Raw genomic sequence first — 14,806 nt, 5'->3', positions numbered from 1 at the left:
GGAGCCCATCCCAGGAAGCAATGGGCACAAGGCAGGATACATCCTGGATGGGACAACAGTCCATCGCAGGGCAAAGACACAAACACACACATACTCATACCAGGGCCAACTTTCTCAGACCTCAATTAACCTACCAGTATGATTCTGGACTGGGAGGAAACCCATGTGATCATGGGGAGAACATACAAACTCCACACAGATAGCACCCCAGGAATTGAACCCAGGGCCCGAGCGCTGCAAGGCAGCAATGCTAATCACTGTGCCACCATGTCATCCTTCTTCAGCAGATCCAGTATGTAATTTAGAGAGAACACACATGATCATGGAAGTCACTAAGCACTGTCTTCTGTCACTTGATTACTTGATCCATAGTCCATGTAGCTCTAAGCCTAGGCAATGGCAATCAGACAGTAAATTACACAGACAGTACAGTAAATGTAAAGGCCTGTCACTGTTCTGGGTATTTTAACATTTATATTGTTATTATCATACACACTTGAATCTTTAAAAACACCAGGTACAGAACGGCTCGAGACCAAAGGTGGCGTTATTCACAGATTCTAGGTATAGATTAACTAATATCTTTAAATACCAAAAGAGACAAAGGTCTTCTCTTTTATACAGCACTGCACGCATTGATGCCAAAGTGTGATTGGAACTCAAAGTCTCCTCCTTTTAAAGGAAAAAAAACTGTGGAACTGTTTCTCTGATGTATCAACCTGGGATGCACTACTTACACAAACACATTTTTTTATAATGACTGCAAATATTTTACAGTGGAATCGTTTCCATAATTTAAGTAGCTGTGCAAATACATACCATAAAATGATTTTCAGACACATCCAACATCCACCCACACACAGCTGCAGAGCATTCCTAGTATATAATGAGGATATCTTTGTCTGCATTTTATTTTATGTATGACTGTATATTTTGTAAATTGCCCTGGATAAGGGCATCATCTTAAACCAATTAATAAAGAGAAAACAGCTGTTTAACAATGTAAAAATAATTAGTAATCCAGATTAGTAATTAAGCAATTAGTACATAAAGACAAATGCTACCCTCTAAAATATTGTTCTCAGACTCTCTGTACGTGTGCTTCCCAAAACCTTACAATAACAAAAAGTAAGAGTGTTCAACGAAAATTCCATACACACTCCTCAGCTGTGCAGTTTTCTTTCCTAGTGCGACAAGGACACATTGGCCTGCCATCACATTGAGACAACTTTATCTCAAAATAGGACACAGTCACTTGTCCAGGAATTCAGAGACTGAACCAGTGGAGTTACAGTGAAGAATGAGCCATACAGTTCTCTCCTCAAGCTCTCTCCACATTGATTTTCCAATTGTTTCGAGCTGCATTGCAGCTTTAGTCATCTGTGACTTTATTACATCATGTATGTGATTATTATTAATACTTGTTTTGTCTGACACCAAAGCATCTTACATTTTTACTCTGCTGCACATGTGGGGATTTTCCTGAAGCCAATGAGCGAAGTTCCTTGTTCATGGCTACAGCAGCAGTGCCACACCCAGGATTTGAACCTGCAACCTTCCAGTTAGGAGTCTGGGTCCCTAATCTCAACTGAAATGTCATCTTTCAAATGTCTCAACTCGTTATGGTTGTGGCAGAAAAGAGCTAAACGGGGCAGCAGAAATTCATCATTGAAATTTTTTTTGTTGCTTTTGCTCATTAAAACCTAAAACGTAATCATCTTTATTTTGTTTATAACGTAACCCTGCGTTTAAATCATATATTCAATTTTCCATATATGCACTGAATACGACCTAATAATAAAAGGAACGTGCAGATCATAATGAATTTGGTAAATGGCGTTTGCACAATCCGAACCTGGATCCAAAATATGACAGTAAATGATATTTCTCTGTGCGCTAATGATTTTGACTTAATCCAGAACTAAACCGTGAACTGATTCGAACGGTTTGCATCATAAACTCCTTTGAAAGCCTTGGACCTTGAGACACTGAAGGTGTGTCTTTACAAAACCAGCCTCTTGTGTGCTGTATCCATTCGGTTTATTTGGGTGAAGGAGTGTGGCCATTTGTATGCATTCAAGTGCCAGTCGCAGAAAATCTGGTCGCTATTCAGCTGAATCAAAACGTTACCGTTAAAAATAAGAAGGCACCGCATTCCTTTAAGAAATATTTCAGAAATTGGCATATGCAAAGCAACTATTCGAGCAAAACAGGTTAGGACCTTTAATTCTAAGTAGCAATAGCCTAATAATCTTAAAAAACAGCTGATAAATGAAGGAGGAAAACGCTGATCCCTACCATTATAATTAAACGAGTCATTAAAGCAGATTCCTGATCTAATATCGAAATGGATAGCACAGAAACTTGCAAACAACCCCCAGGTTAATTTCTAAGTGAAAACAAAAGTAGGTTAAAATAGACACCAACCAAAATCTAATATTTTACAGACATACAGTACATATATAAACCATCACATACCTCGGCGCAACCCACCAGCCAGACGCAGCATGCAATTATTAGAGCAGATATTTCCTTCGCCTCTACATCCATCCTGCACGAAGTGTCCGGTCTTCCAGCAGCGGCGCAGGGAAGGGGGGTTCACCCATCGCACCTCATACTCCCCATGACAGCTCCCAGTGTGTGAAGGGTCTTCTGTATAGCATGGATCTACAGTCCGCGCAGGAGCCGCGCACTGCACCAGCACATTCTCGTCCCTTCAAGTTCAGCGCCGGTGTTGACAATGTCTTTCAGCGCGGCTGCGCTGAGGTCTTCAGACGATACAACTCTTTGACGTTATGCTCTCTCTCTCTCTTGCAGCCGCCGTGGATCTGTCCGTCCTTCGTGTGGCTTCCCGTGCAGAAGTGTCACTGACATAAGACACCGCTTGAAACAACAGGCCGCCGCCGCTCCTGTCAATCTGGCTTGATGTACTCGTAACGAGAATAAACACACGAACCCCAACACGGAACGTATTGTGCTGCCCTAGCCTATATAGGCGTTGCTGCGGCACTGGCGGCTCCGCGGAGTGGATCACATATCACCGTCCCTCGCAGCTGCAGTAAGAAAAGAAAACATTGCTCGAAGACATTAAATTGAATCCCTCACTTCGCCTTTCAAGACTGGATTGGTCCGAACGGTTAGGATAGGCTGTGACAGAGAATGGGTGGATCTTTTTTTCCCCGTTTCTCACTCTCACACCAGTGTTCGCTCCCTACGGGACGAAAGCACTGTTGTAACCTGGTTTCATTATAATGAAAATAAACCCGGCCCGCCCCGCTCCTTCTGTGTATAAAGTGTCAGACAGCGTGTCCCAGTGAGTGAATGGGGACTACCAACACGTTGAAACTGTGCGAGTATGGCCATTGATATTAAACCTTGCTGTGAAAGAGGGGTTTAGCGTCCGTTAGGGTTTTTCTTTTACCGAGACAAACCGATGTAATGTGTCTTTTCGTGTATATACGAGTCAGGTTTAAGAATTGTAGTTCACCTCAGACACGTGATTCTGCTATGTATAGCCGTTGCTCCTTTAAAAATATTTTACATTGAACCTCAGGGCTAAACGTTTTACGAGGGTATGTGTTACTGCTTGTGTGTTACACCATAAATCTGCAAGCATGGTATTTCGCTTGCGTTAGATCACGCCTCCGTCTGTGTGTGACTGAAGACAGCCCAGGTGACTTGCAAGCTGCAGTCGGAGTTACCCAGAGGCGTGCGCCGTAGACGCAACACAGGAGGAAAAAATGCAACTGCAAGGTGTTAATGAACCTGCCCTTGCCCGGGGAATGTGCGTGAGTCCCTGCTGTTGATCTGCAGGCAGGAACCGGCAGAGAGGCCACGTGGACGTGTGCTGACAGCTCTCACAGGTATCGCTGTGCGCCATGGAAGCAGCTGTTTTCCAGCCAGCGCAGAGCAAACGCCGCCCCTGAGGCAACCATAACCGGTGCGTTGGGAACGAGTCGGGTACACGGCTCACACAGCAATTCAGAAGCGGATAGCCAGGGTGGTGTCATGCTCTGGCTGCGCTGGTACCTAATCTTGCTGTTAAATGTTTATCTGGCCACTGTCGAGATTTCGAGCCTTGCGTTTGGGGAGTGGCTGCGTGGAAGAATCGCCTCATTACCTATTTCTCCGGAATAGGCAATTAACAACTAAGCCCATTCCGAAGCCGGGGGCAACGATCGGAATGAAGAAAAAGCTTAACATTTCATGAGAGGGGGTATATAAGGCGTTCATCTACTAATGACGCTGAATCATCATTATGCCATCAGAGGGTACAAGTACCACAACGTAGTGCCAAAATGTAGTTTTAATTTAACAGCTCACTAGGCTTAATAGCAATAGTGGGTTATATTCAACAGGGGGCTTGCTTCGCTCATACTTATCGCATTTAAGAGTAATATTAATTGTAACCTGTCAAAACTCCGCGTTGCGACTCTAAATTGCTAGTTCTTAAGTTAAGAGTCCAAGGTCATACAACTGTGACACAGCACCAGACTAGACTTTTAAACACGTCTCCCCTAAGATAGCATTTTAGCTACTGTATATCCAGCAGACGTGCGGTACCCCGGCAGCGCTGGAGCACAAGCAGATGAAGTTTATGTAAACCCTGTCAGGGTTCCAAGTTTTGTTTTGGGAGTGTCGGAATGCCGTGGAGGAATTGCTTATCAGCGTTACTGCGGAACAGACCAATTAGGCTGGCGCATACTGTGAAGCAGAGAGAGAGGAAAGTAACCACATCCAAAACCGAACCTCCGAGGTCTGCATCGTCTGCATACACTGTAATCATACTGCAAAATACACAGAACGTAAAACCTACAATCATTCAGGATTACGGTCAGATAACTGAACTTTACATTTAAACCCTGCAAAAAGAAATAAAGTACTGATAAATCTCGATCAATTGTATTTTAAAACCGACATTCATATTATGTACTGTAGTCAACTTCATTATAAAATGGAAACACGCTTCGTCTTGATGTACCGCACCGAACATGTGCTGTGGTAGCCGTCTTTGACCGTAGACCTGGTAAATGCTTTTTAAAACCAAACTACTTCTGTTAGTAATGCAGGCTTTCGTTCAAATTAAGGGGGAAGGCAAAAGAAATCCTACCCTGTGAACAGTCGAAGATACTTTCGAGAAACTTGTTAAAATATCACTGCAGGATCCAATAACACAATACTCGAAGTTCATCTGTGACAGTTGTTTACAGACACAGACTCGCAGAGATATTCACAGCATGTACATGGGCTCTCAGACTGTATGTCACCACAGGCTCCAGTCAAATCACTAACTCGATATATGTTTTCCTGACTTCTGAAGAACAAATACAATGATAAAAATCAGCATTTATGAAAGGGCTTCAAATAATTATCGACTTATTCCCTGTTGGATAACAGAGCTAATCGTACAAAATGTAACAGGGGTTGCAATTTTGTACAATTTCTAAATTATTTCTACATAAAGTCAACAACAAAACCATCAAAGCAAAGATAATAAAACAAAAGTGTTGCTTTCCATTTTCTTACCAGACCTTCAAAGACAAGCCTAGGTTATGTATCACATAGCCTATGCTCTTATCAGTAATCCCCAAGTTTTGTAATTTAAATCTAACCTCAGCTGCACTTGTGTTCACTTTTTTTGGCTAGCAAATCTGAAGAGCAACACATTCCGATCGTCAAACAAGTCCAAAGGTGAAAGGTCGCGTTGACTCTCATTCTGGAGTATTGGAGGTGGAGACGGGACATTTGACACTGGCACTATGCTGAGGTTCTGTGCTGGGAGGGGGGACTGGCTGTTTCATGAAGAGTTTTTATATAAGCTTGTTAATGTTGATGAACTAATAGCCAATTCTTAAAACTAAATATTAAATAAGAGGACCATATTACCTAAGGGGTAACCTGCAGGCCATGATTGTCACTCAGTCATATGCTAGTTGTCACTCATATAGAATATCACAAATGATTGATAAGCCCTGAGCAGAGATTGGTATTTATCATCTTTTGTCACTTATAAAAAAAATATTTTATGCGTCAGTGGTAAAGCACGCTTTACACAGGTTTTAGTTTAATTCAATAACACTCAGGTTATTCAGTAATAAAGTACTAATGTATGGCTTACAAGTTACCCCAAACAGTATTACCAGTATTACTACAGAAAGTCTTACATAAAAATGACAATGTTAGATTAAACATTAAAATTAGAAGGTTCAACAGGGACTAGAAGTAGCACAGTAGCAGTAGTAGTAGTAGCACTACTAGTATTCAGCAGACACATTGGAATTGTATCCGACAGCTTGTCCCTGTGCGCAATAGTCTGATGTGCAACACAACACAGGAAGCTGATAACGTATACCACAAGTGCGGATGTAACTTGTGTTCAAGAGTAGTTATCCGTTTCAGAGACGTACACCATTAAAAGAGTTCTGCCGAGTAGATTGCGACGGCCCACTGCTTCCTGTTTGATCTGGTCATTTTCAGCTACCATTAGTAATCCGAAAAGATAAATAAACAAAGGTAGGAGAGAGAGGCAGGCGATGAGGCTCTTCCTCAGTCAAGAACTCCACTCTCAGCTCCCGGATTCCCCAACAGGAAACATCAGGCAGCAATCAAGGGCTTGCCAGAAAACAGAAAAGGGCAGACATAACATGCACGCTCACAATCACAACTGAAAGCCCAGTGTCATTTTTGTACTTCCGACCATTCAGGAAAGTCAGACTTGTTTCTTGAGCAAGAAACCAGCCCTCTGACTCTCCTTTCATCAAGACCGGCATGCCATTTTGCAAAATACAGTTCTTCACCAGATATTGGCTGGACAAACTTATTAAGCTTCATCAACTGCTATAATCAAGCAGTATGACCAAATCAAGGGGACCCGAGTTTCCTTTATTCTATATATAACCTGTCTATTCTATATATAATCTAGTTCTTTACATTGTAAATACTAGAGCCAAAGTTTTCCAAAATGTTTAGAAAGTATCCAAGCAGATGTATGCCTTCACCAACACATCCAAAGAGTATGATTGCTGTAGTACATTATAATACCCCTCAGAACAAGCACAGCATTATTAGCAAAGAGCACATACTGTATGTGAACAGCAGCAGCCTTATGAGTCCCTTGTTGCATCCTAACTACACAGTTTAGCTAAGGAGTATTGATTAATTTCCCCCCATGGGAAATCTACCTAATTAAAACAAAAGGCAAGAACTGTGGCGATCATCCATGCACCAGAAGGCATTCCGATCAAGAGATAAAGCTTTAAAAAGCAATATTGAATATTAAGGATGAATATTATGGCAAGTTTGTATAATGTTACCTCATGATATCAAACTATGTATTACACAGTCACTGTAATCTACAAGAGAGGTCTTAATAACCAATGTTTTCCACGCAATTAATCCAGTAAAGCACTTTGACAGTTAAGTAAAGAAGAACAAAGCTACTTTCAGGATGGATCATCTTTCATTTTAGAAGTAGCCTTTTATAATGAAATTTTCACAGAGTGCCCAGTGCTTAACCAGAGAAGGCTTGTAAGGATGGGTGCAAAGTGCAGACAATTTAATCTCAGACCGGCAGACAGATGGAGGCGTAGCACAGCGATGCAGAGGTTATGCCAAACAAATGAACAGTCCATTTTCACTTGTAAAACAGGGTTGCGGGGTGTTTCAACATACCCCTTCTAATGTAAGGAGGCAATTCAGCAGAGGAATTATCCGTCTGTATAAACAGACCTAAGCAAATCATCAAGACTTTCATATTATTCCTTTATCTTCATCACAGTAATAAAAGTCTCACAGGACCACAGAAATGTCTGACTCTTCACAACTGGTGACATGCCTGTTGATCTCCATTACTGAACACTGAATTTTTCTTTGTGCAGTGAAATCACAAAATTCATATAAAACAAAAGCGTTCCTGTTAGCCGTGAAAACTTCTTAGTAAAACTATCTTATCAGCAGGCCTGTAGGAAAAAAATCTCTCTCTTCATATGTATTAATACTATACAGTTATGTCATTGCTTGTAGCCCTAATTATGCAAAGTGCAGTTACTGCAGTCATATGGTGGCATCTAGAACTATCAGAATTGTGATTTCAGTTAGGAAAGCACTGTAATCCCCTTTTCACAAAAAGACAACTGATTACAGTTTACATAAGGTTGAAAGTGCTCCAGTAGATATTCGCTTAATTTGTGCTGAACTATGTATATGATAAAGAGCAACTAGATCACAGTTAAGGTAACTTGACAAAATGTAGGTAAAGTCAATTCTTAAAGACTTATGGAAAACTTTCTAAATTAAAAACAAAATTAACTATCCTTTGACATTTATATTTAAAATAGTTCAGCTTTTAATAAGAAAAGCCAAGCAAACCTTGGCAAGCTCACATCACTGAGCCTTAATTCCACATTATTATTACATTCTATCCGGGAACAGCAGTGCTGCGTCTTGAAAACCATTCACAAATAGCTGTGCTGTAATGTGATGACCTAGTCCCTGCTGTAACAGAACACTCAATTAGAGAAACCATCATCAATCATCTGTGGCTCTGTAAATCCATCTCATTTACTCCGCAGCAACAATGAAATATTTGGCAGTGTTAATGTTGTTCTGATTAACTCTCTGCATGGTTGAAATTCGTTCCTTGCCCATACACTTAACAGTTTTGTGTACACAGCCAACTGAATCTTATTTTTAATACAAGTTATCAGAAGAACCCAGAGGAAGTTCACCCCCGACTTAGTCTGTGGGCCTAATGAAGTCATTCTTGCAATCCAGTCAACTTATTTGAATAGATATTTCAAAACAGGCCAAACTGTAAAATGTTAAGTAACTACATGAAAACTGTTCAGGAAATGAGACTTGCGAATTTGGCTTGGTTGTCAGTGTTAATGTTTAAGTACCCTAATCAGTATGTTTATTTCAAAATATACAGAAATACGACAACAATATATTCTTTGTTGAGTGCTTGATAATCAGTAAATAAAATGTTACATTAAAAAGCCTGTCAGAGACCAGTTAGTCAATGCAATGAAGTAGTCTTCAACATTTCCTAGACTGTTCTCAATGAATAATTATGTTTTTCTGATGCAAAGATTGACTTTCAAGACTGTAAATTATAATGGAAAGTCTAAAAAGCATCCATTCAGAGATCTATGAAACAATTAATGACATATCAACATATCATTCAAGGTTGTTGCAATTTGTAATTGACACGCTTGATACACAATACCAAACAAGGAGTGCACAGCATAATTCAAAACATGGCAAAAGCAATGCAGACTTTGTTTGTGATACCAGTTCACTTTGAACTGTTGCTCAAAAAGACAAAAAAAAGAGAGATGGTTTAAATTCAAAATTGGAATCAACATATTCCACCGGGATTGAAAATCCATGCAGATTCAGAACTTCTGCCCTGTTTCTTTGTGCAGTTGGATGAAGCCCTCCACAATGCAGTTCAGATGTGTGGTATCATTCCCTGGGTGAGAGAAATGTTAGGGGTCTTGTAGAGTCTAGGACAGAGGTTTGGTGCGAGTGGCTGACCCCTCTGGCATCTCTTCACCTGCTGGACAAGCACCCGCTTGTGAGCCCATACCCTGTGGTTCAATATGTCTTCAGAGGCACTACCTGCCACTGGTCCCTGAACTCTAGATCTCCATGTGAAGATTGGGGTATCGTTTCAGGAGAGTGTTGGCCAGTTTGGGGGGAAGGCGCCCTCCTTGGCCCATCCTGTGTTGTCCTTGTGCGGCTTTCCTCTCAGCCTTCAAGGAGAATTACAGAGAGAAAAAACAGGTGACTGCAGGAAAGCAACTGTTGCTACTGACGGAAAGCATGTTTCATAGGATGACTAATCTTCGCCACACCTACAAGACTCATAAAAGGATTATGTTAATGCCTTTTAAACAAACAATTCCACAAGAAACAAGAATGAAGCTTTTTTCTTTATACTTTTCCAATTTTACCTAAGTGATTTAAAGAAAAGCCAATTTAGCTAAGTTATTAACTATTGCATACTGTAACCTGAACATTCATACAGAATGCAAACCTTCACTTGTAGGCTTGCACTGCTGTGGAACTGAAGAGGAAATAAAGACAAATGAAAATCAGAACTAAGGAAACATGAAAAAGTAACACTGAAAACCTATGAGGAAGCATGGCAGTGTACGTGAATCTTTCCCACATAGACTATTATTGATGATGTTTCCATTTTCAGGAAGCTTTTAGAAATAGGGCTATGCAGTAAATCTCCATGTTTTTGCTAAATGTGTCAAGTGTCAACTGTTCTTTACAGTTCGGCAAAATGTTTTCAGTTTTGTCTCAAGAACTTAATATTAAATTATATAATTAAATTATATAAAAGCTTCCTACGAAATTATATTATTGATTAGCACTCTAGTCTTTTTTGTTTGTCTTTCAAGGGCGAAAGATGGGGGGGGGGAGTATGATTGGCTTTGTTTTTTTATTTTTATTTTTGGTTAGACTGATGAAAAAGTAATAAAATAAAACACTCTGGTCTCACACAATCTGGCATCTCTAAAGTACAATTCAAACAGTGCAGCAATTTCTCACTTCATCTTCCCCATGGCTGTGTCTGCAGTAGAGTTGGGTTGCTGGTGTGTAATGAAAGCCACACAGACTGCACTAGGTGCTGCACTACAATCCCAATCTATATGTAAAGCCATGTAAATGCAAGGACTTATTACCTGCGCTCGCGCTGTGCACTGGTAGAAGGTCTGCACTTCTTTGGAACAGGCAGCATCACTGAAGTTGCTTTCCTTCCAACAAGCCATCAGCAGCGACATCTCAGTGATACAGGAAGCCTCTGCAACACAATCCCATTGTCACAGTGAGGTCCTGTCCACCCTGGACTTACACAGGCCCAGTGTAATAAAGATCATCCCCTGCATTGTGGAACTGTCTTAACGTTCCAACAGTACTTTCCAGATCTGGGATACAGGTATCAGCATTTTGAACCTCTATGGGACAAAAAGAGTGGAATATTTACTTCATTCTGTGTTTACTGTCTCGAGACAGGTATATTATTTCAACGTCAAGGCTCTGCTGAAATTCTGTTAATTTTCAGAAAAAAGGGTGCATGTGACTTCTGTTCAATTTAAATATTTTACTGCAGGCCCACTTTAGACATTAATATTTACAATTATGTAGCAGTTCTCCTACACATGAAATTGCTGTCATAATGTGGAATAAAACTGCCAAAATTCATTTTTGTATTACCAGTATAATTTATTAAGATTACCAATTCGAATCAGTTTTACAAGTACTAAGACGACGCCCTTATTACTATGGCTAATTTAGAGCCTATTTTTAAGCAGTACAATATAATACCTTTTTTTAACAAGAATTCAGGTTAAAACATTACACCCCCTCCCAGCAGAAAATAAAACACAGTATGAATTTAAACGAATTCCACAGTAACTGCCTGCTCAATTCACCAGCGATAAGAAAACCAGTACTATGGATTTCAGTCTCACCTCCCTGTCTCATCTTCTTGTTGGCCACTTCGTTTTTCAAGGCTAAGGGCTTGTTCGGCTTTAACACCGGCTTCCCCATCTCTTTACTCAAGAGACGGCGGACTTTGACCTGCAGTCCGGTCCCTTTGGCTGCCATAACGGTCACAGACTAATACAAATTTTAATTCAATGTACAAAAACTACGGAACACGTTTAAAATCAATGTCGGATGCGACCTCTAGTTTCACTACTTTCCTAACACACGGTTAGCGCCATTTTGGGCCGTATAGCAGGGTGGTAGCGGGGAGGTTGCCATGGTGAGAAGATTTTTACAGTAATGTCGTAAAACCGAAAAAGAAACCCCGTTTTTTTTCGATAGGTTTTATTGAACAACAGTTAATACAAATAGAGGAAAAACAGTATCCAAAACAGAAAATAGAACAAGCAAGGCTCGTAACAATATGTTGCCAGAGATGTACAAATCTAAAGACATCAACATAAGAGATTTACATATACCAATTGTGCTTTATGCCTTGATTTTTTTCATGCTTTTTTATGGAGTTAGGTAGTATTGTATTTCCATTTTATAATTACTACAAAGGAGAGCAACAATGGGCCTTGTTTAGTGAATGTGGTGTATATGTATCTGTTATTAGTCACAGATCAATTATAAATATATGTTCTTGCTCCATATTACAAAACATTACATCAAACTCTAAAATTATTATTCACATTCAGATTCTTAAAGTTTTCAAATCTACCCAGAACAGTTCTGTATATACAGTATACATGTAGCTCAATGTACATGCAGATCTGTTCAAAATACTCTCCTTCGGGAGGGAACAGTTCAGTCCTGGAATACAAAGAGATTTAATCCCTCATAAATGCCACCCAGATGACACAGTGGAGCGGTGTTTTGCATTGCTGTCTTGCAGCATTAGGGGCCTGGGGTTCAATTGTGCACCCAGCTGTCTGCATGGAGTTTGTATGTTGTCCCTGTGTTTGCTTGGGTTTCCTTGCCCATCCAAAAACATACTGGTACATTAATTAGCTTCTGGGAAAATCGGCCCTGGTGTGAGTGTGTTTGTATCTGTGCGTCTGACCGATGTCCAGGGTGTAATCTGCTTGTTGGGGTAGGCTCCGGCTCCCCCGCGACCCTGTATTGGATGAAACAGGAAACATGAAATGGAAGAATGGATAAATGTCACCTACAGTATGTGTAGATGACATATAAACCTATAGATGACCAATGTTTCTATAAAGATTTGGGATATTTCTATAAAGATGATAAGGGTATTTTAGGAAGGGTGACTCTGGGGATTACAATGGAGAAGAATCACATAGGCTATTTCTCTGTTCTTAGATACAGTACATTGTGTAGCTACAACTTTGAAGAGTACTATATGTACTGAACCCCAAAGCTTAGCTATATCAGCACCCACACATCTAAAAGTGACTGAGAATATCAGGGGATAATTAAACATTTCTTTATGAGTTAAAAGGACTTTGTAACATTCAAATGCCCTTTCAGGTATTTTGAAAGTCAGAGATGTAACCTTTGCCGAATGTGAACTCTCTACACAGTGTGTCTGTCTGCCTGCATTGCTACGTCTGAGACCCAGCGCTATAATCAGCCTCAGGCAGCACCTGTACTCAGGGGAGAATCACAGATCTTTCTGCAGATGAACTGACCCCTGTGATGCCTGTTGTGACAGGGTAGCACGATCGTCAGCCAGGATTAATGAAGTGTGAAAACAGGCTTTCATGGTCATAGCTAGAGGCGTATACAAAGCCAAGCCCCATTAAGTTGAGCAGCCTTGACATAGAGAATACAAATGCAGTGCAACAACAAGGAGAAGATGGAGACAACACAACTGAATCCAAACCTAGGATTTCGACTATGCCTCATGCAGGACTGTGTGTGCAAGATCATACAGAAGGCTAAACCATGAGCATGGGAGTTCTGATATCCATGAAATTTAGGAAATTCCAGTTATCTGGGGTTCGGGTTTTAATTTGACAGGATTTTGAAAAAAAAATATCCCTAATGTATACAACATTGGAATTGTGAATTTAGAACTACATTTCCTGTAATAAAGGACAAAAAAATCTAGTTACCTAGGGATACTGTCTCTTAGACTTTCATTTCTTTTTCTTCCTGTCTCCACTCCTATTTCCTTCTCTGTGCCTTTCAAGTATGTATACGTAATGTAACAGGTGTCAGGGCATATACAGTAACAAGACAGTTACTTCCCTCCCCAGGAGTCTTGAGAGCATTTAGACTCCCCATGTACCATTGTTTTAAGTGCAGTGGCTTTAGGGTTTGGGTCAGGTACTCAGAGATGTATCTGAGGCAGTGGTCCAAATCCAAGATCCACACAGTATATGCTACATACTGTATACTGTACCTACAGTGCATGTATTTATAGATACAGTGTATATGCATTGACTTTTTACAAAAGATTGTAATATTTCAAAATGTTACACAATGTGAGATGTTGTGGAAATTATCCTTAAACATAAAAGCTTATTTTTAACTTGTTCAGTTATACCTCTTCTATAGTTAATTGCAGTCCGCACGCATGTGGGTGTAGCGCCACGTGGGGCGCTTTAGCCATGCGCACACAAGGCGGGCTGAGAACAGCGCCTGGGGGCAGGACTACGGGACTGTATGTAGTGAGGCGGAGGCTGGGAGACGCCCCTTCCCTTCGTGTGTGTGTGTTAGTGTGGGTGCAGCGCTGTAACCCCTGTCCCTGTGTGTGTACCTTTCCCCAGTTCGAGTTAATAAATGTGATGTTCAACCCTGTTCCCTGAGTCCCATGCCTGCTCCATTCCGTACCGAAGCCCGCCGTCATTACATGGATGAATTCTACTCTCTGAAAGATGAAGCTGGCCGGTGGTCGCCCAGGCTAATGATGACGTGGACGTCTGCCTGGACTGGGAGGCTGAAGCCCAAACATTCCTTCGGATAAAAAACTCATGGATTCAGATCTGGAGACATAGTTGCCCAGCCTGCCTGAAAGGACTTCAAATGTGTGTGAGAGGAGTCAAAACATCACAAAATAGAACCTGTGAAAGATATGTTGCACAGCTTCAGGTGATATATTTGATCGAAAAACTTGCTTATGCTCACTCTATAATGCAAATGTTATAATCAACAGCTGAATAATTACTCATACTGTATGCATATACATCACATCATCATCACACATCTTTCAATAACTACTTATCACACTTGGGTGGCCCACAGTCTATACGAGGAATTGTATTGGGTGCAAGGTGGGGTACACCCTGGCCAGGAGGCAAGTCCATCACAAGGCACAAACAGACACACTCACAAT

At 40.8% G+C, this 14,806-nt stretch overlaps 2 protein-coding genes and 1 long non-coding RNA gene across 3 annotated transcripts in view; 1 reads left to right on the top strand and 2 right to left on the bottom strand.

Annotated features, from left to right (window-relative positions):
• The window catches only part of LOC148661744 (neurotrypsin), a 30,381-nt gene extending 27,010 nt beyond the window's left edge, over positions 1 to 3,371 (bottom strand). Inside the window, exon 1 of the mRNA XM_088635924.1 lies at positions 2,479 to 3,371. Within this exon, the coding sequence (XP_088492050.1) occupies positions 2,479 to 2,550 (72 nt within the window). The 5' untranslated portion in view covers positions 2,551 to 3,371. The remainder of the gene's footprint in view (positions 1 to 2,478) is intronic.
• Positions 3,372 to 3,648: 277 nt separating this feature from the next.
• Positions 3,649 to 14,583, top strand: LOC148661742 (uncharacterized). Its single transcript, XR_015939594.1, has 2 exons — positions 3,649 to 3,863; positions 14,241 to 14,583. It is a non-coding gene; the product is annotated as an uncharacterized LOC148661742 (long non-coding RNA).
• Positions 9,181 to 11,761, bottom strand: chchd1 (coiled-coil-helix-coiled-coil-helix domain containing 1). Its single transcript, XM_088635925.1, has 3 exons — positions 11,487 to 11,761; positions 10,698 to 10,816; positions 9,181 to 9,755 (listed from the first exon to the last, which is right to left on the bottom strand). The coding sequence occupies exons 1-3, from the start codon at positions 11,620 to 11,622 to the stop codon at positions 9,642 to 9,644; spliced, it is 369 nt and encodes a 122-aa protein (XP_088492051.1). The 5' UTR covers positions 11,623 to 11,761; the 3' UTR covers positions 9,181 to 9,641.
• Positions 14,584 to 14,806: the final 223 nt, after the last annotated feature.

The sequence above is a fragment of the Lepisosteus platostomus genome, chromosome 6 (genome assembly GCF_059453375.1).
Source record: "Lepisosteus platostomus isolate fLepPlt1 chromosome 6, fLepPlt1.hap1, whole genome shotgun sequence".
Classification (NCBI taxonomy): domain Eukaryota; kingdom Metazoa; phylum Chordata; class Actinopteri; order Semionotiformes; family Lepisosteidae; genus Lepisosteus; species Lepisosteus platostomus.
The sequence above is the reverse complement of the archived record's forward strand: the minus strand, read 5'-3'. Positions and strand labels throughout refer to the sequence as shown.

Bases quoted from the DNA above. Each gene is read 5' to 3' on its own strand.
- chchd1 (XM_088635925.1), bottom strand. From the start codon at position 11,622: ATGGCAGCCAAAGGGACCGGACTGCAGGTCAAAGTCCGCCGTCTCTTG. The intron at 10,817-11,486 runs GTGAGACTGAAA...ATTGTGTTGCAG, and splicing joins CAAGAAGATGAGACAGGGAG to AGGCTTCCTGTATCACTGAG. The intron at 9,756-10,697 runs GTAATAAGTCCT...TTCTCCTTGAAG, and splicing joins AGTGCACAGCGCGAGCGCAG to GCTGAGAGGAAAGCCGCACA.